General features: G+C 41.5%; 1 protein-coding gene across 2 annotated transcripts in view; it reads right to left on the reverse strand.

The window, feature by feature from the left end:
- rgs6 (regulator of G protein signaling 6) overlaps positions 1-17,833 on the reverse strand; it is an 82,616-nt gene extending 64,783 nt beyond the window's left edge. Inside the window, exons 1-2 of one of the 2 annotated variants that reach the window (XM_056404740.1) lie at positions 17,541-17,833; positions 11,625-11,969 (exon numbers count right to left, since the gene is read on the reverse strand). In XM_056404740.1, coding sequence (XP_056260715.1) covers positions 11,625-11,846 — 222 coding nt within the window. In that variant the 5' untranslated portion in view covers positions 11,847-11,969; positions 17,541-17,833. Of the gene's footprint in view, positions 1-11,624; positions 11,970-15,881; positions 16,311-17,540 lie in introns of those variants that run through there. The other variant, XM_056404741.1, reaches the window with a different exon arrangement.
- Positions 17,834-25,045: the final 7,212 nt, after the last annotated feature.

Below are 25,045 nucleotides of genomic sequence, written 5' to 3' on the forward strand. Positions count from 1 at the left end.
AAAATAATAATAATAGTAATAAAATATTGAAACCTGTGTAAATATAACATCAAAGTAATGCTGTGATGACATTTTCCTGTGAAACAGGAATAATAATATTCTTTGATATCGCTTCACTGGTGTTTTCAATATGTCCATTTTTTTTTTGTGGTGGTGGGAGAAGTGCTCATCATCATATGTAAGCTGTAAACTTTGTCATTAAAACTAAGTCCTGCATTCAAAATCCTGCTCGAGGTGCAGAAGTATTATCAGCAAAATGTCGTTAAAGTATCACAGTAAAACTACTCATACTGCAGAGAAACGGCCCTTGTGAATGATATATTATAAATTACAATTAATTGTTGATGCGTATCACTGTTGGAGCTGTGTAAGCTAGAGCTAGTTTTAACTATTTTATATACAGTTAGGTAGTTACGTCCAGTTGATTCTAGGGGTCCAACCAAAGGGCCACAAGATAAATCTGGAAATGATTAATGGTGTATAAAGAAAGAGCCAAAAGCCAAGGGAATTTACTCATGTGCTGCCAAACCCGCCACACACATACACAATGTATATTCAGACACATATACACACACTCCTGCAAACTCCCAAGTGCACCTACAGATTGGTTGCAGTCACTTTGCATTCACATGAACACAAGTGTTGACAGAGAAGCAGGGCCAAGCGGGTTCCTCTGACACCTGCTGTCCGACACAACCAGAGCATGACAAACACACTGATGCCTCAATAGACCCACGAAACCGTCCGGCGCTCTGCTGTCAGATAGGAGTAAACAGGTGAATGGTCTTACAAGGAACCCGGTTCAGATCAGACTCATTCAAGTGCACCCGGTTGGAAAGTTGTTCGTGTTTCTCTTGTGGCTCTGGTGCTTTGATATTTGGATATAAACAGACATGCAGCAGCTTGTTCTCAGCACTCAAACCAATGAGTAGAAGTTAAAGATAATCCAACTCATTCTCCAATCAAGCTCTTTAATCACTGACAAACAACAAAGGATCGACTCCCGTCGCTTTAAGCCTGGTTTTACCAAGGATTAAACATGAAACCTCCTGTTCTGTGCCTCAGATCTGGCAGAACATGCCAAATATTCAAATGTTCACTCTTTGTGCCAGTTACTCATTCAGAAATCAGAAATACTGCATTGAATCAGTGCAGCTGTAAGTGTACACTCAGGAGGATTAGTTTGGATTAGAACTGAGTGATACAGGAACTCAGTGGGGACTCAGGATGTCATTATTTCTGCAGGCCCAGGGAATACTCCCTCCTAGGGAATGACTGCTGCCACTTTCTCACTGCCAGCATCAAATACTGGCCGGACCTCTGTCCTAAACTGATCTATTACTTCTAATGAGCTACCAAGAATTAAACAGTTGGGGTTTGTTAGACATAAATGTGATCTAATGTCATTTCTTCAAGTGAGATCCAAAACTCCAGATTCACTTTTAAATATTTAAAGGAGCATCACAGTGACCAAGGCCACGTTACATTTTTGATAACATCCATGTTTGCTCACCGTTTCCAGTTTTCTAAGTAGCAAGAGGAAAAGAGGGATTTCAATTTAATGCACAATGCAAAGTAGGTCTGATTTTTCAAGAATAGTTTAGACAGAACATTTTCTGCTTAACTACAGTTTAATTAAATCCCATCAGTGGCAAAAGCTGCGACAGATGCCAAAAAAGTATAAGGAGCACATAAAAAAAAAAATTAGAGCAGGAATTCAATGAAAAACAGCGGAAAAAAGAAACGTGTGTAAAGAGCGATCATCCTGTCATCTTAAAATCTGCAATTTAAACTCCTCCAATTAGCCTCTCCCCATCAGCTTGATTTGATTAGCCCGCTGCTCTCTACCTGCTCTGTTGTGGTGAGCTCTGCCCAGATATCTGCAGGCGGCTGCACTGTGATTAGATGTGCTTAGTCATTCACAAAGTGACAAGCAGCACACACATACACACACGCGCACACACACACACACGCGCGTGCATGCACACACGCGCACACACACCTAAAAGCAAGCATACATGAGCACACACACATGCAAACATGTCAGAAAACAGATTTTTTACAGTTTATGAATAGAAGGACACTACTGCGTTTCAAAGTGGTCAAACTGTGAGATTTAACTACCTGTCACTCACTGTTATCTCTGCATTTTAGAAAGAATCAACAATCTTTTTTTGTCCTCTTCCTCATCCTGAAAAATCTCCTGCACAACAGACAAATTCTTGAGTGAGCTAAATGGAAAAGAAATCCTCCTTCTTTGCTGCAGGAAATAAAGGAAGCTGCAAGGTTAAAAACCTGTTCAGCTGTTGCCTGCTAAAAATGAATGAAGACGTTCGTACGTGATCAAAGTAACAATCTCGCTCCGCAGTATTTGCTTGGATACTGATGCCATTAGAGTTCAGCAGAAAGCTGGGTGCGAGCTATGATTCATGCTCTTGCTCACCAATGAATATCCTTGCCATGTGAAATTGCCTAATAAATATGCACTGGATTGCAGTGAGTAGGCATGACTGGAATTTCATGGTTTGTAGCGTGGCTCAAAAGCTCAGAGGCATAAAATAAGTCATCACCTTGTACAGCCTGCATTGCATCTTAACAATAAACAATACGGTTATTAAATCAGTTTAAATAGTAACACTAAATCATAATGAATTGTTTTTTTTCCTTGCAGCAGAACCCACTCTATCAAAGCCCCTCTCTATAATCATACTGTGATGGTCCTCAGTAGGAGTTTGGACACACAAGAAATCATTTCATTTATGAAAATTGTTGATCTGATTTGCTGGTATTTCACATCGGAAGATTTCTTTGCTATTAATAAAAAAGAAAAAAAAAAGAAAAAAAAAAAGGAGAACCTTCAAATTCCTCTGTACATGTGTGTAAATCCATTTCTGCCTGTGAGGGTCTTCTTCGTTTCAAAGTCAGCCCGGAGACTTAAAAGGACGGAGCAGCTCCCATGAGAAGGAGCAAATACTGGAAAAATTGTGTATTAATGCAAAAAAGATCCCCTTTTTTCCTCAAGACTACTTTGAAGTGTTCTGGACATTTGGTCGGCACATTTGGCAGATGAAAAACAACAACATAAGCAAGCGCCCTGCCTCAGCTGGGGTGAATTGAACATCCAACAAAACAACAACAAAAAATTCATACTCCTGCTCTGGTTCTTCTTCCTGAAGGGACAGAGCCGGCTCTTTTTCCTCAGGAGGCTCAGGTCCTTTGACGTCTGCAGTGAAATGCTGCACGTTTTATCTGTGAGTGGTGGCCAGTGTACTCTTTTATGCTGCAGTCTGCTGGGGTGGCAGCATGTCCGACACGAACACAAGGAGACTGGACAAGCTGGTCAAAAAGGCTGGGTCTGTGCTTGGCAGGAGTGTGGACTCACTCAGGACTGTTGTGGAGTGACACATGCGATGTCAGATGGAGGCCATCTTAAACAACACCAACCTCCTTCTCCAAAACATTCTGGCAGGACAGAGAAGCAGCTACAGGTGCAGCAAACGTCTCATCTCACTGCGCTGCAGAACAGAGAGGTTCAGGCGTTCCTTTGCTCCCACTGCCATCAGGCCATACAACACCTCAGCCAAAGGGAGTGGACTAATCTAATTATTATCTATCTATCTATCTATCTATCTATCAATCAATCAATCAATCAATCAATCAATCAATCAATCAATCAATCAATCAAAGACTGCTGGTGTGGAGGAAAAAACTCAGACTCTGCAGTTTGAATCTTAAGAGAAAGTAAAGATGCAATAGACGTATATAGTTTAATAGATTAAAAAAACCTGCAAAATCTGTAGAAGAAACAAGAGACTAATATATCTTGATCCCAAAATCTCAATAATTAGTTTAGATTATCTCAAGATTTTTCAGGATGCAAGAGAAAACAAAATTTTAAGACTAAGAAATGAGACTAGAATCAATAGATATGTGTTGTTTATTTTTCAATTTATTGATCTAATCCATTACTTTTAGTACGCAGACTAAGTGCTGGCCATTAGCTGTGGAGGTAATGGACAAATGATTGACATGAGATCAATATTTTCTCCATTTAGACATCTGATGTCCTGTAGTGGGGAGAAAACACTATATTAACTCACACTCTTTTCTGATATTTTCATGATGATTTCATTTTCAGTTTCAGGTTTTAGAGACAAATAATAAACACTGATTTGTCTGATTTTGTAGGTTAGTGAATTACATTTTTTATGATATTGGATACATCTGGTAATCAAATGAAACTGTACTGAAAAAGGTGTAATCTTTACCGTTGGAGCTACCGAAGGCCAGAGAGTCGCTAAAGTTCAGGGTTAACCGACAGAGAGTATAAATGTACACAAGCAAATTCCATGGCTACTGTCTACAGTACTAGATTGTGATAAAGATGGACACTTTAGCCCAATACTAATCCCTTGAAGGAAGGCGACAGAGGAGGCAGGTGGTGTGCTGTGCCCAACCAGTGACCACATCAATGAAACGACTGTAGATGTTTTGGCCTCTGGCTTCGTTCCAGATGGGGAAAGTAACAACATGCTGAGAACTGAAACCAGCCAAGAGGCTCAAAGGAGCAGACCCAGACTCATCAAACTGATGATTGACAGGCAGGACAATGTCCGTCTAAATTCTTCCTCCCTCTAAGTCCAGATGTTTCAGTGGTTTTGCCATGAAATACGCTCTAATTACCCAACATTACTACAAAAAAGTGCTGTTAAACAGCTCCTGATCCTCCACATGTACACATAACATATTGTGCATTCAACACATTCTCACATGACGCTTCAGGGTACAAACCCCCTCCAACACTAACCAGAACCAGGTGATTCCTGAATGTAGCTTTACCAGTAGCTCAAGTTAGCAAACCACCAAAGAAACACAATAAATGTGAACACTTTGGAGTTACGAGGAGTTGTTATTTCCCCAAGTTGTTAATGAATTGAACAGCCTCACCACACCTCCAGTCCCTGAGCCAAGCTAACACGTCCTGGACCAGTCCAACCACTGAACACAGAGACACCGGACTGATATTAAGCCTACATCAAACTCCGGGTGAGGCAGCCAATCACCAAATTACAAAGTGGGGGATTAGGATTGTAAAGTAATTAATGAATTTCTAATAATCCCTCACAATACTGTTACTGAAAAGATATATCTATACTATAATATAGATTACATAAATATCACATTACGGTTACATGTTATGAAGTCACTGATGTGGAATGACCATTGTTTCTTCAAACAAACGATGCTGTGGTTACACCCCCACTTCTCTTCAAACATGAAACCATAAACTCAGATGCCTAAATTTGTTGTTTAGAAATATGGACTTGAGGAGCTACTTAAATGTATGAACGTTGCAGATAAATCCTGCTTTTCAAGGCATTTGACGGGCTCATATTGCTCATCGTAGCACCTAAACACACTAAAAGCAGCAATGGAGTTAAGTTTCTGCCGAGCAGGGCATTTTACTGCTTTTAAGGTCTTTGCAGCAGAGCACCCTGCTGCTGCGAGGCCAGCATCCAACAGCCACCTGGCTGGGGCTTTTCAACCTCGCCGCTCTCTTTCAGGGCACGTTCCAGCAGCTCAGAGGAATATGGGAACAGGTATCTGTATAAACAGCTTGTTAAGTAAACAGGTCTGCAGTTCAACAGCTGCTATTGTCAGACTGGAGACCAGAGAATAATGAAAAATGTGCAATATGCTGGAATACACACACAGACACACACACGGCTGTACAAACATGCACAAACACACACAACTGAACAGCAGCATACACAAATACTCTGCAACTCATTTTTCCACTCTTTTTATCTCACACACACCCTCTCTCCCTCTCACACACACACGCGCGTGCGCACAGTTTCTGAGCAGATGCTGGCTGACAGGTTTGAATTCAGATTGGTGAAAGGGTGAGTCAACACCCTCCACTCTTGTCAACAGCACTGAATCTTCTCACCTTAACATCACCCTCTGCCTGTGTGTGTGTGTGTGTGTGTGTGTGTGTGTGTGTGTGTGTGTGTGTGTGTGTGTGTGTGTGTGTGTGTGTGTGTTGGATGCAGGCAATAGAAAATATAATCTAGTGGAAAGGAGGAAACAGTTTTCAGTCTGACACACACACGTACTCTGTATGTTTTGTCTGTGCAGATGCATTGCACATAGTTTGTTCTTTCCCTCTCAGTGTAGAATAGAATAGAACAGAATAGAATAAATTAGTCTAGAATGCGATAGAACAGCATGAGAATAAAACTGAACAAAATAACGTATATAAAATACATTACAATACAATAGAAGATAGAAAAGAATACATTAGAATAGGATAGAATAGAAAAGCATAAAATAGAACAGACATACATATATAGTCACCAAAATGAATAAAAGGAAAGCGGAAGAAGAGAGAGAGGAGAAGTCATACACCATCTTTTTGGCTCCCTGCAGGTGAGAGACATCACCTCTCATCCTAATTACTCTTCAACCACTGACCCAGTATCAGCTCTCAAGTTCCATATCCATTTTAACCTCCAACCACTAAAAGCTGACCCTGCATCAGCTAAAAGTCTGGGTGTAAAATTAGGAGTTCTTCGCAATCTTCTCAAAACGCCATTATTTTCAAGTGGAGCTTGACACTTTGTGTCCCAAAGCTTTGTCAGCAGTGAATCTGGACCATGATTTGCATTTTCCTCCCCCCCTCGTGCCTGTGGATGATTGATGACTCATCCAGGGCGACTAATAAGAGTGTACTCCGGGGCATACGTATTTCATAACTAAGCAACCTTTTGTGTAACAGCAAATGTTGTGAATCTGTGGCTCAGCGTACGACAAAGTGTTGTTTTAATGCACAAACAATGTGTTCACAACACACACACGCCACTGTAACGATTGTCAGGAGACGTGTGTGTGGTTTGTATGAACAACCACTAAAATGTGTCTCCATTGTTAACCACTAGATCACAATGGGATTCGGTTAATAATTTCATGTATATTAGAATTATGTAATAGCTTTAGTTTATATCATATAAACTTAAACAGGCATTTCATTACAGTTGGCAGGAGGTAATTGAGACGTGTACAGCTATCAGTATACAATATATCAGTTCTGGATGTGTAATAGCTGCAGTCTTCTCTCCGGCTACATCAATGTAAGAATAAACTGACTATCAATCAATTAAAACATTTAATTACAATTACTTTTTGAAACACAGTGAGCGCTCCTTAACATGTTTTGTTGTCATGTTTCGGAGTTGTGCGAATGAGTGCGTATAGCTTTGTGAAAAAGCAGCTTTTCCTGAATGGATCTGATTAATGTCACAAAATCACTCATCTGGGTTTTAGTTTTCTTCTCTCCTGCTTTTCCCCCCATTTTGATGGGGACAAATTGCCTTTCAGCTTAAGCATATGGCGTGCACAAAACAGCTTGCAAATATTAGAAACATATTTTTCAAATTCTCTAATTTATCAAAAACTTTGAATTAAGTCACTAGCGTCGCTCTCATTTTCTCTCTCTTGCAATTTCTTCTTCTGTCTCCCTTTTTGTATTTTTTTCCATTCTTCCTCTCGCTACTTACTTTTCTGCCTTCTTTCTCTTTCTACCTCTTCTCTCTCTGTAAGAGCGACAACCTGCATCAGGAAGTCATTTATCAAAGCTGACAGAGGCTTTTGGCGTCTTGCAATTCCTGTAGCGCCTCCAGCCTCTTTCAACAGATAAAGATTTTCAAAGCCTGGTTTAATATAGTTATCAATGACTATGGTGAGTTTGCTAGTCACATATATTTACTTCTTTCTTTCTTTGTCGTGTGGAAATGCCAGGGCTAATAGATAATGGAAGCTGTCCACTGAAAGCAAGGGTACTACATACTTTAGGTGGATTCATTTCTCTTTAATTCCTTGACGCCGCTATTAAAAATTCTCGCTCTCCAGTGACTTAAAAAAAAAAAAAAAAAAAAAAACACATTGGACAAAGGTCAGTGGATGTGTATATTAGACCGTGAGTCATATAACAGAGATCGATACACCAAGTTCATCAGATTAAGACAACATCGATAAAACAATGAACTAAAATGATACGTCTTAGTAGAGAACACGTCTTACAGTTACAGTTGTCTTTGTGTTTTCATGCAGGTCAGGAAAAACATCAAACATATTTTTACTGAAAATGTAGCCAATTACCTGAATCACAGCTCTGTAAAACTACAGGATGTAACAACATCATTTTACAATGTGTATATATGTGTGTGTTCTTGCAATTCTATCTTTGCAAGGACATTTTCAGAGATTTAAACCCTGACTTCTCTGCCCCTAAACGTAGTTCCTTGCCAGGAGCGGGTGGTGGTGATTGTGGCTTCGACCATCGTTGTGTTTACAAGACAAGAGGTTATAAAACGTCTGAGCAGCGTTACATCTTCAGCGTAGATTGGAGGCTACAGTGAGTTGCTATTGGAAAGTGACGATACAGGCCGGGGCTAGCTGGTTAGCATGCTAATTTCAGTAGAAGAGAAGACGCGATAAAGGCAAGAGTTAACATTGGCATTGCAAAAGCAAAACATAAAATTAGCTGGTTAGATTTCGGTTCATGTCATGATAAGTGTTGGGGCTAGCCATGTATAGCAAGTTGGTTAAACCTTTGGGGAATAAATGAAAGCCTGTAAACAAGGGAATGAGTTTGATTTGTTTTTCCCAAATTTATTTATCCAAACAGTCCAGTTCAGAAAAGCCAAACTGGTGGAACAGAGGCACCACAGAGAAAAATAGTCGTTCTATTGGTTGGTGAGTTTTTAAACACTAGCTACTACTAACAACACTGACTGTCTCTTCCCTGTAGTTCCATAACAAATTCAAAACAATCATCAAACACAACAAAAAATTCCATGTGAGCAGTGTCAGGTGCACAGAGCATGATGGCCATGTTCTCAAAAATGGCCGCCCCACTCCTCCTCACAGAGCCCACATGGTTCCGCTTGAGAATCAGATGCATGAAAAGCACAACAGCCACTGCAGGTATAGTACAGGTTCACATCAGCAGCACAAGAGTTACTCGTTTTGCATTTGGGAAGGAAGGTCATTGGAAAGATGCTGCACTACTGTAATTCTCTAAGTTAAGAAAAAAACAGCCACATTGAGCAATCATAACAACACATGTGAGTCATAGTTGCACAAAAACTTACTCAGTAGTCAATAACTAATTTTTTATCTGGTGGTACTGTTTGACAAATTTGTCTTTGAAGGGTCATCTCGATCATGCGGGTGGTACAACATCGCAAGAACGATGGAATCGCATTAATCAGAAAGGCTTCTTCGGTTTTTAACTATTGTGGGAAATACAGAGCCAGTGTTTACTCCAGTTACCACTGCTGCTGGTTGTGGTCACCTCACAGTAATTTTAACTAGTGCAGCCTTTTGGATGAACGGGAAAACACCTTCAACCAAAACTCTCATCCAGGGATTTGGATTCAGCTTTCTCCAGACACAGACAAAAGTTTTAGGTTCCCAACTTTGACAGACTATGAGGCAAGAGACAAAAACCGAGTCAAGCAAAAGCTAATAGCTCAAGGTGAAACTCTGCAACGTTGTGATTTAGTTTTAGTTAAAAGAACAAATCCCACCAGGAGGCTCCACCTGAGGCTGCTCTGTCCTCATTGTGCTGACTAGCAGTGCTGCCACTATGTTGCATTTCCTTGCCAGTGGGCTCATAAAAATTCACTTTGACTCTGACAACATGTTATAAAATGCAAATGAATCGATCCTGGCCACTGTGGGTAGATATAGTGTATTCAGGCTGTATGAATTGCAGTTCTCAGCTCCAATTACAGAGTGTACTGTTCGGGCATTTCCCCATTAGACAAAAGTAAACAGAAGGTATTTCAGTTCTTCCGTTACAGAGCTTATACCCCTCTGACACAGGAAAAGATCTCAAATTCTCCCAAATATTTCTTTAACTTTCTGTCGCTGGCTTTTAATCTCTGCCTCATCTCTTCTTCCTCTGCAAAATGGGTGTTTTTACCATCAGGATAAATAAGTAAATGTGCAGTGACTTGCCACCTGCTGTTAAGCAATACTGACAGAAAAACCGTGTTCTTGGCCCAGTGCCTTCCACATATACTGAGAACAGGAATATCACCGCTCTCCTCCCTGCTGCTTCCAGACTCGCATTACATCAGGGCACCATGCAAACCCCGTCTCTCCCTCACAGTTCATCTATCATGATGAAACACTGCAGGGGGATGATGACTATATTCACACATCCCTGCATTCATCTTGGGTCCACATCATTTTAGAGGAAGGGAGATTGCCTTCGGAATAGATCCCCTTTGTGTCCTTGTATTTTATTCAGTTTCAGATGACATATATTGATTCCTGTAGGAGAAACAGTAAAGTCTTCTTTTTTTCTTTCGCAATGAGGTCAAAGGTCAGGGTCAGCCACAAAACAATAGCTTCAGACCTGAGATTTACTTCAGCAGGGTGGACACCAAAACCGGGATAGCTATGTATGTCCTAAACACTAATTTATCTGATTAATTAAGTTGCGCAAAAGGAAGTCACAAGTGGCTAACAAAGCCAGTGTCCTGAGATTTCTGTTCCTTGCTAGTAGTTAATGAGCCAGATGTTTTGTGAGACCAGAGGTGGCTCAGGTAGTGTCTTGTACACCGCTATGGTTTATTCTCTCAACATTTAGCCCACTTTACTCATAAACCCCCACTGCTTGTCACTTCTCTCCTTCTCCCTCCCAGAATTGAATGACCAGAAGAAACGTCTTGATTTGAAATCTGTCTTTCAGCTTCGGTTCAGTTTGCACTCTCCAACCCCGCACGGCTCCTTTTACTGTTTTGTACCATGAGGCAATCAAACAGACTTACAGACACACACATGACCCCGACAGCTCAAAATGGAAAACGCGGTTCACGTGTTCTGTAGGAAGAGCCACAGGGACGCCACAACAAAGTCATTTTGTCTGTGTTGGTGATTTTGAGACATTATTTCCTGTAGCTGTTTTATACATAGAAAACAATCATACTTTAACAACTGGCCTCCCTCCTACCAGTAATACCTAAAACCCTCACAATAAATTGAACCCATGTAACACTGGAGCCTCAAAACATTACTATACTTAACAGTGTTGAATGAAGCCAGTAAAACACACAGTATGCTGAAGCACTTAGAGTGACTTCAGAGATGATTCACCCCATCACTTAAACCTGTAGCGCTTTATGTTGTAGCTTTAATTTTAACTTAATAACATGAAGACAAAGTGAAAACATGTTTCTAGAAATTTTTACAAAATCATCAAAAATTTAAAGCTGAAATCTCTCATTGTTTCTCACTTACATACTGAGAGTTATGTTCCTCCCAACCCTGAGCCCAGTATGTGGCTCGCTGTGGTAGATTTTCTTTTACAGCGCTCTGAAAGTTGTCAGCTGGGATTCAAAGCTTCTCCCTTGAGTCTGAACAAAAAAAAAAAAAACTGCCAAGTTTACCTCTTCGAAAGTAAAATTTTGGACTCAAATACTTATCTCATATCAGGTTTTCTTCCTAATGCTCCTTTCTGTTTTAAAGTATAAAGTGAAAAGACTGACAGGGCACAGCTGGTTCAGACTGTGAACTCTCAGCAGCGCCGCAACCTTTATTTTCACTCTTACCTTTCTGTAGACAATCATGTTGGGGGAGTCGTCATCTGGGTCAACGCTGCTCATGGACCTCATGGACAGCAGAGGTCGGGCCGGGGTCGTCTGGACGCTCTCCTTTGGTTCTTCAGGCCCTTCGTTGGGCTCTGGCGCCTCCACAGGACTCTGCTGCTCCTGCTCCTCCTCCTGCTGCTGCTGCTTCTCCTGCTTCTGCTGCTGAGGTGCCTCAGCCATCATTACACGCTCTCCTTGAGTCTTTACCTCCTGCGTTGAGTTATCCCCTCTTCTTTATCTGCGTCAGACTCTCTCTTCCTCCTCCTTTATGTCCTCCTGCGCTCTCTCTTCAGTGTCTAGGGGCTGCTGTAGGGAGAGGGAGAGGGGGAGAGAGAGAGAGAGAGAGAGAGATGAATTAGACAGTACAACTCACCGCTGGGCTTCAGTCTCCCAAGTCTTGCTTTTTTTTCTTGTCTTCTGTCAGCAGGCACAGGATGGATGAAATAAAGGCATCATAAATTCTCCTAGTTTTCTCTGTTATCTCTTCCCTGCAATTCCTCCTGGTCTACTGTCACATGAGATTGAACTTACAGGCGAATAGAAGACATCAAGTTTAAATTTTGCTCCTTTTTTTTTTTTTTTTTTGTCCCTGCAGCATCTTTTCTTTTTAGTCACTCGTCTCAAGAATTTATAGAATGTTGTATTTGCTGTCAAACAGCACAGAGTAAAACCATTACAAGCTTATTTTTGCCATTGTAGAGAGTGATGTCATGTCTTGCAAACACTTGTTTTTGCAAAGAGAAAACATGACTCAACTTCTTACCGTTTATGCTCCTGGTTTCCAAATCCTTTGCATGAGAGACACAATTCAAAAGATGGAAATCTTCCAGATGATTCCTAGTCTTATTTCCAAATCATTTCCTACTCAGTCATCTAATGTTAATCCTTCCAAATGTCTCACAAACAGAGGCTAATTTTAGGTTAGATAAATAGTTATTCATGACAGGACATATTTTACAAGTGTGGATTTGTTTCATTTTATTTGGGGAGAGGTGAAGTGATCAGTTAGCTCTTTTGGCTATTTGTTATTTTAATATAATTTAACTGTCACCATGTGAAAATGAGCAGAAGTCAAAAGGTCTAAGTCATTATGAAATAAGGTATCTGCAAAGTGAAGGAAATGAGCACAGCAAGCATCAATTATTCAAAAAAAAAAGGATAAATCTGTCACTGCAGAACCACCATATAACATTCATACCATGTGACACACACACACACAAACACACTTTGTATCCAATAACTCAGGCCTGTCAGCTCTTTTTTGATGGTCTGACAGCTGTCAAAATATTGACGCCCGAGGACATTCGAGGTGAGAGGAGAAGAAGAGTGAAGGTGGAGAGGGGAGAGGAGAGGAGAAAGAGGAAGAAGAAGAAGAGTAAACACGGAGGTCTCTAAGAGAAAAAAGGGATACAAGTTGAAAAAGTGTCCTTGCAAACAAGCTTGTTCCTCCCTCTGACTCTCGACTCCACCTCCCACATCTCTGTGTCCTTCTCCGTGTCAGATTGGAGCAACATCACTGTCCCAGCCGATAACATCCAGACTAACTGGGACCAAGTCTCTTTCCATTCAGTCCAACCTAAATGGAAGACGATTGCTGCCTTGTACTTTTTCCATCACAACATACTCATCTTGAGAAAGCTGCTTTTCTTACTGAAACTGAAAATGAAACTATTAATGTAAAAATAAGGTTGTATTGGAAAAATTGCATTGGAAATTGTTTGGGAAACCTAAGGGAAAACCCAGTTGTTTACTCGACTGAAATGAATTGATTGCAAACTTCACAAAGAAAATGTAAATGATACCTGGGGTCAGTATTGTAATAGTTTACAAATAGCAAATGCTTCTTTCTGTTGTAGTTAAATAAACACTTACAAGATATAATCCACTTGAATTTGACATTTTGTCTGCTTGCATTTAAAATCAATTAAATTGAATCAACTTCATTGCATCTCTACTTATTAGTTTATATGGTATCGTTCTATTCCACTTTATATGATTTATCGTTGCTGTGAACTTCCTTTTGTGCCAAATAGTTGAGCATCTCACAAGCCTTCAAGTTTCCTAGAAATCTGCTTTATCCCAGGAAACACAGTATTTGAAGATTCATGGGTTTTGTGGTGCAACGGTGATAAAGACTGAACTGAAGTCGTATTGGTTCAATTCATAATCAAACCTCTGTGATTAAATTGCCAGTAAAATTGTCTGTACATCTCAAATGGAGCCTCTTCTGTTGTTCCCAGGCAGGTGAAATACTTTATAAAGATCAAGATACTCACAATGAAATGTAAAGCTGCAAACAGGCCGTAAGAGTGGACTGTGGAGAAAAGGAGGATTTCCACACTTAAACCCATCGCAAACTTAAAGATAAAGACTTGTCAGACCTTCACCAGGCAAATGTTTGACAAGAGGAAGCCCAGAGCTTTTAATGACGTCTAATGGAGCACACCTGTGCTGTGTCACGCAAGTGCACATGGGTAATGCAGTTCAGAACTGTAGTTCAAATACTTAAAAACTGCACAGGCACAATATATCACCAAAACAGGATAAATCAACACAAAAGAAACAATCAGGAAGCAATAAAAGATCACAAACCAACTGCAAAGTCATCGCTAAGTGAAAGAAAACCCTCATATACAATATTAAATCATGCAGTTCATGTCAAAATTCACATTTATATGTATGTATACATAAAGCTCTCTTTTAGAAAGTATTTTTTGGTAGTTGTACATGCTGAGTACCATGGCATCATTAGCCTGCTGGGGGGCTCATTTGTTTAATTAAACAGTCATCAAAAGAACAACAATTTGTGCTTTCAGAAGCAGTTGAGTTACAGGTTTCCTACTGACGCTGAGAAAGAAAGAGAACACTGAATTATTCCTTTAAGCTGTGTGAGGTTTCCTGCATGTTTACCTGATCACAGTTATTCTGCAAGACTCTGTGTTAGTGTTTAAGTTTACAGCTGGTGCACATGATGAAATCGATGCTGAACAATGTGTTCCAGTGTTCAGTAGACACTCAGCCTAATGCTGGTTGGCTGTGAAGTATAGAGAGCCAGGTTCTGTGTGTTCGTGTGAGTGTGCGTGTTTCTTTGCTGTTAGCGCAGGCATTTAGCTCCATGTCAACCAGCTGTTTGGATCAATATGCTCATCAGCCAGCTGTTTGTGTGTCTCTGAGTTGGCGTGTGAACATACGAACCCAGTGTGAATGCTCGAGCCTCAGAGAGCTGCTACATGTGAGGAAAAGACACTCGGCGTGTGTTTAAAAATCCAAATAGGAGAAGAATTCAATGCATTTCTAAATCAATGGCTCTCAATCTCAATACAGGTGAACCATCTGCTTAGCAGGAAACACTGAATAGAAAAGCCTGATTTGTTTCTCAATGGTGCTCAAGTTGCACATTCCCATTGCTCCCTGTCTGGAAACACATGTGGCCCTGCAGTACCTCCAACGTTCGCTCGGACTCTTTAATTTTGCACATAAATGCACACGGACGCTCGTCTGATTGGTCCAGATCACACAGTGACTCAGAGGGGCGTCTCACCCTTCGCTCTTTCACATTCTGTAGTTGTCCTAATTGCTTTGAAGGAGCTGTTGTGTCAGGTGTGGTCCCCTTAAGGGGGAAAGAAAATACAACACACATTTGACTTAATACCTCATCTATCTGTCTAAATATAAATGGATGTGAGGGTGGAAAATCTGAGAATTAGACCCAGTTTCTACTTGATCAGATGACCTGTCATATGATCTGCTTCATTTCAAGCACGCTACTTAAAATAATTCTCTGATGTAGCTGTCTTGAGAGCTGAGCTCCTAAAGGCAGTTTAGAAAGAACATTTCCCACTTTACGACAAACTCAAAAGAGTCTCAACCGTTTTGGACGTGATTTACTGTCTCCTGAGCAGCAGTGAGTGGGAACCCCGTCCAGAGGAAAGTGTAAAGTAAATCTTTCACCTTTACGGCCTCCTCCATGCCCTTTGGTATAAATCATCACTGACTGTGTGGGTTGGTAAATATGACTTTGCTATGTGCAGTTTACTGACGTCACACTATGGGATGTTAAGTATCATGATGCTATGATTTTTCCCAGCATTAATCCACCACACACCCAGATTTAGGAAGTCAGCTGAAGACTAAAAGAAAACCATGACATTCGTTTGTATGAGATATTATTCTAAGTTAACCTGAGTACACTTAGAGCTGGAAATTTCTAGTACCAACCTTCTTTCTTCGCACCACATGCTGTGATGACAAGAGGAAGATGCGGAGCGAGAGTTCTCACTGTTTTCTAAAGTCCCCGCTTTTGTTTTCCCTCTGGACTCTCCACAGGGCAACACACACCCACCGTTTTCTTCACCTCCCATCATCCTCTGCGCTCCAGGCGAGACTGGATGAGATGTTTTACACTGTAGGACAGCTGTAATGTAAGGGACGCCATCGATTCAGCAGCCAGCCATTTTTATGCTCAGGGAGGAATAATGGTGAAGGAATGCTGCTGTAACAGCCTGGACTCTTCTGGAAAGGCTCCCCAGATTTTTGGAACCTGCAGGTGCTGCAGGGATTTTTCTCCCATTCAGCAACGAGAGCATTAGTGAGGTCGAGCACTGGTTCTGGGTGATAATGCCTGACTCGCACTTAGTGCTCCAGTTCATCCCAGAGTTGCTGGATAGGGTTTGAGGTCAGGTTTCTGGGCAGGACAGTCAAGTGCTTCCAAAACAAACTGGGGAAAATGTTTCTTTATGGACCCTGATTTGTCCATTAACGCCTTCACCAAACTATTGCCGCAAAGTTGGAGGCACTCTATTCAATATGTACTAAATATCATTTTCCTGTATGCTGGAGCATTGAGATTTACCTCACTGGAACTGAAAGCTGCCCAAAAATACACATAAGTAAAGCAGGGGTGTCCCCATACTTCTGACCATAATGTCTCAGGCTAATCAGACAGCCCATGCATTAGATACAACCAGGCACCAGGTTACTGTCCAACCAAACAATCACATTAACTTACAAAACATCTGGATGGAATGGTAGTTACCAGGATGAAGCTCAAATCTCCAACATAATATGAGTTACATCGCTCTCTCTCTCTCTCTCTCTCTCTCTCTCTCTCTCTCCAACAGATGCCTGTGGTCTCTCTATCCTCACAGGACCGCTCCTCTCCCCAAACGCTCAGAGCCAGCAGCGCTGCAGCCTAATTTAGACTCTCTCTGGCACGCACGCACTCACACACACACAGGCGCGCACACACGCGCGCTCACACATCGGTCCAGTTGCAGACAGCAGCATGTCCGTTTGCACCAAACACCCATATGAATAGATGCACTTGTCCACTGCTGAGACATTGAACTGTAACAGCACCACACCTCAGAGTGTCTCTCGCGCACGGAGGACAGACACACGCTGGAAAACACACACAGCCATTGCAAACGTCCGCCGGTGTCCTTCGAGTGTCACTTCACAAAACCAGCTGTGTCCGCTCCCTTCAGTCACAGGTGGGATTAACATCATCTTCATGTCGCGCGCACATACATATACACACACACACACACACACACACACACACACACACACACACACACACACACACACACACACACACACACACACACACACACACACACACGCACCTACACGTCCAACATCCCACCCAGCACCCCCACTCCATCACTTTCAGATTGACATCGCAGCACTGACTATTAACATTATGGAGCACGTTTAAAGTGCACAGCGCAACACAAATTCAGTCTCTTCCACACATCTTCTCATGGCTACTACTATTCTCTTTCTCTTTCTCTCTCTCCATTTTATTCATTCATCAGTCATCTCAACCTTCTTCTTCGCCCCTCCATCCTCTCCTCCTCTATCCCTCCTCCTTACCTCAGAGCCGGCTTCTCTCTCGCTTGGAGCTCCGGAGCCAAAAAAGAGGCTTCGCACTGACCCACCACGGCGCTGCACACACTCACAGAGAGAGAGAGAGAGAGAGAGAAAGAGAGAGAGAGAGAGAGAGAAAGAGAGGTGGAACAGCTGTAGAGAGATAAAGAGAGAGGTAGAGAGCTGTGGGATCAGAAGCAGCTGCTGCTCTCTCTCCTACTAACACACAGTAGTTCCTGGTCTGAGTGCGTGTGTGTGTGATTTTTTTTTCTTCTGTTGTCCATCTAATGAATCTGAAAACCCTCCAATCCGTGAACCTGCTGCTCAAGCCATCACCAACAGTGCAGAGCCAGCATGCTTTATATGACCTCTCTCTCTCTCTGCTCCTTTCTCTTACATTATGATCATGACGTGTTTCTTTTTGTGTGTTTTTTAACACACACAACTGACACTCTCTTACTTTTCCAAACAAGGGCTGAGCCAACAGAGTTGACCACATCATTACCTCAGTTTTTGGTCCTTGCCTCCATATTTGGGGGTTGAAACCCAAATGGTGCTTCCTGCTGCTGGTTGAATGCAGCCCTGAGACAAACACTGCAGGTGTCTCTGAATGTATTTCCTGTTAACGGGAGGCCTTTGTCAGAATTTTAATATGAGAACTCTAATCTCCAAAAGCTCCCAGGGTCAGTTCCTGATTTTACTGATGGGAAGATGTCCTATTGGTTTTGTCCTCATACTGTGAACACATGAATGAATGAATACTCAGGATTGTGCTGCTGGAGGTTGTGGTTATTTTTTGCAGTTGAATGAAGGAGGAGCAACCTTGAGCATGCCCTTTTCTTTTGCACAACATTCACAACATCTAAAATGTATCACAAGCACTTTACCCACTAGTGGCTCCACATGGAAACGGAAGGTAACTGCGAGAACATTTTAGGGTGGATTAAAGAGCCGACGTGCACTTTAACTTTGAGAATTGACCTCTGCTAAGAACAGAGTTATAGTTCTGCATTTAGAGTAACACAAACATCTGAATGATGTTTGCCAAGTGTGGCTTTTAGTGTAAGTTCAAGCAGGGATTCAAAGAGTTTTACCATCACTCTGAGGCTCCACCTCTCAGTTATCATCCAGCGATTTCACTGAGATATTTCTTTGCAGACTTTCTTATTATCCGTTGATTATTTTAGCCGTGTATGGCTCCTCAACCTGGTCAGTATTTAGAAGGCTCCATCCCTATGAAGGTATCTAACAGACGGGGTCGATGCCAAAACCAAAGCTTTTGCATTCTCACTAACTTGTGTCGTCTTTTCTGGTTGAAACTGAATAATATCTAATGCACAATGCAATCACCTCCAGCGGTTTAACCTCTCACTTTGCTGCAGTGACGTCGGCCCACAGGTGTATCCATGACATCACTGTTGGGTGTGGCCACAGGTGCAGCAGAGCGAGCCTCTGACCCCATAAACCAGAGAGGATACCGGCAGAACCCCGCCTTCCAGCCCGCTGTTAATTTACTCTTTTGTTTCAGTCACTACCTTGTGGTGAAATTATAATGAAACACAAACGCATTCATAAGTTAATTATCTCAGGATAACAAAGTTGTTTTCTCAAGATAACGAGTTCATTATTCAATTAGCTGAAGAATAAAGAAAGATGGTTTTGCTGCGATAACAATATGAATCTGTTATCATGAGAGAACAACTTTGTTATCCTGAGATAACTCATTTATGATCCTGTGATAACAGGATTAAAAAAAAAAAAAAAGAAACATATTTTTACTCTAATTGTTTCAAATGCAAAGAGAGAGGCACTTTAGCATTACTGAGACAAAAGCCCCCACAAGCTTTATAATATCCACTGAATGGCAAATGTTCTGTACACTCTTATCCTGGTGCATTAAAGCCATTAAACTCTCCTCGACTAATTTTTCCCTCCTCTTCAAACCCTCCCCACGGTCACCTCCTTCCTCTTCACTCGATCTATGTAATCTCCCTTAATTTGTCGTCTCAGACACATGCAAGTCTCACGGCTGTAAAACAGGCAGCCTCAGGCCCGGCAGATAAACTCTCAGCTGATGGGGAGCTTTTGGCCGAGCACTGAGGCACATCAAAGCATCTGATGCAACGATGGACCAACAGAGGAAAGTGGGTGCTTACTGTAGTCAGGGATGGTTACACCTCTTCACTGTGTGTGTGTGTGTGTGTGTGTGTGTGTGTGTGTGTGTGTGTGTGTGTGTGTGCATGTAACCAGATCTCACATTAAGGCTGTTAACACACAGCATGTTTACAGAAATTTAGGCAGCATCCTCTCTCTGCTGGTGGTGGAGACTAAAAATATTTTACTGGCCTAATTACACAGAATATTACTGGGACAGGGAGCGGGGTGGCAGCACAGCTTCAGAAGCCGGTTGTTGTCTCACTTTCATCTGCCGTTTAGTGTGTAAATGGAAAAAAAAAGGATGTCAATAAGCTCACAAATCAATAGATGCACTTACCAGCTAACTGTCATCGTCAGGAGCAACATTGATACTAATGGACCACTCTGGTCTGACACACACACACACACACACACACACACACACACACACACACACACACACACACAATCATCTTCATCATGTCTACTCATGGATGGAAAACAATAGCCTCCACTATGGACCAACTGAATTATTGAGGAATTATTGAGTGTACGTTTGCATGCATGTGCTCTGTCTGTGTGTGTGTGTTAGTAAAGTGGTTGGGTGGGGCTTGCCCCACATTTGGTGCACTTTTACTGCTACACATCTTTTAATGTGTATTTTTACACACACACACTCACACACAGACACACACAGACACACACACACACGTTTGTACATCTATCTATACATTGTGAGGACCCTCACTGAGCTAAACCTAATTCTCGTTCTAAACATACTGTAACCCTGAAACCGAGTCTTCTGAGAATCAACAAAGTGGGGTAGTGGAGTGGACTTGTATCTGGGGAGTGGTTCTGTGTGTTAACACACTTTGCACCAGTTGAGGGCAAAAGCTTTAAAAAGTAGCTATATTATAAAATTGTATAAAATTGCATAGAGTATATAAATTATTAAAAACACGTGTTTACTTTTAGTGTTTTTATAAGTATTTTGAGAAAGTAATGTAATGAAAAATACACTGCAAAGCAAATATACACACGCACATATAAGTAATGTGCATACCCATTCGTTTGTATTTTTTTATCTGCAATTTCATACGTGGGACTCGTTGTAATGTAGTTGACCAAGAGCTGCCAGAGCTATCCTGCTCCGTCTTTACGACTCACAGCACCTGGTAAAAAAGAAAAAAAAAAAAGAAGCCAAACATATATGATCTGTGACATCATTCATAGAGCATCATCTCCACTGCACCAAGTCTCTATTATAACAACGGAAATCTGAGATCAGCACAGGCTGACACAGACCTGACTCCCACAAAACCCCCTGCAGAGTCTGAAAACATTTTTTGCATGAAGATAGAAACGTAGAGGAACATTCAGAATTCATCCAATCCATCTATTTCCTGCTGCGTATCTGGGGCTGGGTGCTGGTGAGCAGAGTGTCCCAAACACCCTCCTCCACCTCCTGGCTACTTCCTCCAGCTCCTCCCAGGGGGATCCCAAGGCGTTTCAAGGCCAGATGGGATGTATAATCCCTCAGTGTGTTCTGGGTCTGCTTCAAGGAAATCCGTCCAGTTGGACGGATTTTGGACGAGGAAAATCTCTGCAGATGTCCAGGGGGCATCCTAATCAGACCCCCATGCCACATTAACTGGCTCTGCTTCCAGCTCCTTCCACATGTCTGGGCTCTTCATGCTGAACCAAAGGTTTACGTTTTACTAATATCTACAGTTTTATTCTTTCAGGCTCATAATTTAAAGCTAAATGTCGGGGGGGGGGGGGGGGGGGGGGGGGAACTCAAGGCTGCAAGTGAAGAGGCGGCCATGATGAGTTTAGGATGGTTTTATCCGTCCTCCACTTTGCCACAGCATTTTAGTGGCAATTTGTTCAAATGAAAACTTGCACCTACAGAGATGATTTGGAATGATTCATGAGGCAGTAACTAACTAACTAAAGTTTCTCATGACGGTTTACATCCTGTAAAAACTGAGATCAAAAAGAGAATAGAAAGAATACAAACAATTGAGATGTCAAAGAAGTGTGTGTGTGTCTGTGTGTGTCTGTGTGTGTGTCACCGGGACAGTCAGCTCAATACACACAGACAGTGACACAGACTGACAGGGATTGTGTAACTCCACGTACCGCCTTAAAAGCACGGATGGACCCTTCGCATCTCAGATGACGGTGAACAACAAAGCTGCGACTCCGAGGAACAAAACACCTCTAACTCTGTTCTTGAGTGCTCGATAAGAGCTGAGGGCGACAGAGTGGCGTTGTGTGGGCGTACAGGAGTGTGTGGGATAAAAGCATCAAGGGTCCATACAAGACACGACAGAACGACAAAGTCAAGAGACGGCCACATGCTGCGGGAAAAAACAGAGACGCTTCATTCTTTCTTTTTCAGTCTCGTGGCAGCAGAGATGAAAAGAAGATGCAGCCGCGTCAGAATAAAAGTTGTTTCATATGAACAGAGTTTGTAGCCTGATAAAAATGTGTCAAACAAATACTGTATGTCGTTATGATCAGGATCTCCAAACATTTATTCATTTGTCTAAAAGTTATTAAAATCTTACGCTTAATGCCACTGTGTGAAGAGTTTTACAGCATTTTTCACTTTATACATACTGATGGCTGTTAGTCCACTAGTGTTGCTCATTCATGTCAGTGTGTCCGGGTCACATCTGTTGTTTATAATACTACTAAAAATGTGATTACGAAAATACGGGAAAAAATTGTGTTTAATTTGTGTTTATCTGGGTGTTTTCTCCGGCTGGCCACGCACTGGAGGTCACAGGTCACGCAACCCTTGTGTTTTGTTACATCACGGCTCAGTAACAGTAAACATTCAAAACACAGCAGTGAGGAGACAGAGCTTCTCTTCTACTTAAGGCTGGATAGGAAGATACGTTAAAGCTGCACTTATCAATACACTTACATCAACAATGGGAGAAGTAACTGTGTGTAATGTCAAAGGTGTTGCTCATAGTGACAAATGCACAGAGAATTATAATGTTTCAGGCCTGTAACTCTATTGTTTTTGTTGATTCTTCCCGCTCAACACCATCCTACCAACCGAACAATTATTAATCAGAACGTGACAAGAGATGGCGAAGCTCAAAATCAACCACCAAGCTAAATATGTTTAATGTTGTTATAGCACAGGGGTTAAAGTGGCTTTAGAAAGTTATTTGAACTGGTATGAGAAAAGAAACATTGTACATCAATGTGACGACTTTACTTGCAAATATTTCAATGTTGTCATTGTTTTTAGGACGATAAGTTAATTCCTTCTCCAAGCTGATTAAGGGAATTTGGCAGAAATACACTTTTCTCACTTCAACTTGAGACTTAGCAACTAACTTCATCACCAAATCCTGTTACATGAGCTTTTTTTTGTTTTTCTTTTTTATAACAAACTGGATCTCCCTGAATCTCGGAGAAACTGAATCACTGGCTCCTTTTAAGTTCCCAAAGGTAGAAATTTAGCTCTTTGTAAATGAAGGAACAAAATCACAGCAGGCTCCAGCGCTCCCTGATCAGACTTCAATCTTGGTCTTACACTTCTCTCTCCGTAGCAAATCCTTGAAAGGAACCCCAGGTGATTCAGCCCCCACATTTTCCACCTGTGCCAAAGATGACTAATCTGTGGCCTCCTCCGCATTACACCTCTCCTCCTCTGTACCGACACTGCAGTCGCTGCTGCGCTGGCCTCAAACAGCCACAAACCTCCCTGCAGGTGGACAGACTGAAACAAGCAAAGGGTCAGTCCGCAGCAGCAGAGGTGACGCACCAACGAGTCTGTTTATGCTTCTCTACATGCACTACTTGTTTTCTACACAAATTAGTCAGATGTTTAGTCTTACAACAGATATATACTTGTCAATGCACTTGACTGTGAAAGTGTTCAATCTGCGCAGAGATTTACTGAAGCTTCACGGAGGTGTAGCAGTTTTTTGTGTAAAAGGCAACAATCCCCTGCATGTGTCAAAAATCAAAAGGGTTTGGACAAGAAGACTTTTATTATTATCTATGTGATAGAATGTGAACTATGGCAGCTTAGAGAAGAGGTAACCTTGACTCTGACTCTTTTAGTCAGGACTACTTATACTGTTCATACGAGTCCCTCACCTCATTGAGCCGCGTCTTTTTTCTTTTTTTTCCAGGAACGAGAATAAACTGAGGTGATGCTTGTCATTGTTTGGTACCAGCAGAGGGAATAGTCTTTCTTTGCTCCATAGTAAAGACGTGATGTTTCTTTTCTCACTGCAAAAAAAGGGAAATTCAAGTCATAATATCTCATATGAGGGTGAAGAATCATCTTGTAAAGAACCATTTGCTTTAGATTATTAAACAAATGCATGAGTGCTCTGCTATTACAACATCTCAGGGTCCTCGTGGTTACCTCAGCTGACAAAAAAAGAAAAGAAAAGAAGAAGAAGCAATTAAGTCTGGATCATTTAAATTAAGCTGAATTAAAAACACACAAAAAAAAGTTGTAGCGCAGCTAGAAAGGAACTTGTGGTGACCCGTTCTGGTTTCCAAAGTCAAGAAATGAACTTTCTGTATCAACTTTAAAGTGACAAGTGGGCAAAACTTGGCTGAAGAAGAACATTGTTTACTCAAAAAATAATCTTTGTTTCAAGAATTTTTCTCTTGACTTTTCATTTCTTATCTCAAGCATTTCCTACTTTCAAAGTCAGACAGTGCCCCGACGTTTCTGCTAGTCTCAAACCTTTTCATTTTTGGTTAGTATATCATTTTTAGTTTTGATAACTGCAAATTTGTTTAGATTTAATACTAAGACCAGATGTTTTGCAGAGACGGATGTCAGTATTAGAACTCTTTTAGTAAAACAGTGGTGCAGTGTCCAGATGAAGTCATTTAGGCTGATACCTTAACATTTAGTTCTAGTATAGAATGACAGCGCTGTTTGGAAGTTGATATGAGTAGTTATCTAAAAAAACAACAACTGTTGAATTCTATCATTTCCCATCATCTCTTTCAGCAGTGCTGTCCATGCATAATGAGTGTATAAGAAACACAGGTGATGTGGTTTCTGGCTGGTGAGAGCAGTTAAGGTACAATCAGTTGAGTCAGTGTGACACAGGAGAACAATAGCACCCTGAGGGAGACACCGTGTAAATCCCAGGCCTCGACCCCCTCCTCACTCTCTAGTTACTCTCTGCAAGATACAATCAGACAGAAGCTCTGCAGGAGACAGTAAAGCAAATCTGTTTCCCTTCAGTATGAGAGACACAGTGAGGAAAACGTGAGAAAACGTCGGTGAAAGGGAAAAAAAAGGAAGCATCAGAGGAAGACGATTAAAGAGGGAAATGCATTACAGTGCAGAAACAAACAAGTCCAACAGCGCCGCA

This window comes from Seriola aureovittata, chromosome 19 (genome assembly GCF_021018895.1).
Source record: "Seriola aureovittata isolate HTS-2021-v1 ecotype China chromosome 19, ASM2101889v1, whole genome shotgun sequence".
NCBI classification, from domain to species: domain Eukaryota; kingdom Metazoa; phylum Chordata; class Actinopteri; order Carangiformes; family Carangidae; genus Seriola; species Seriola aureovittata.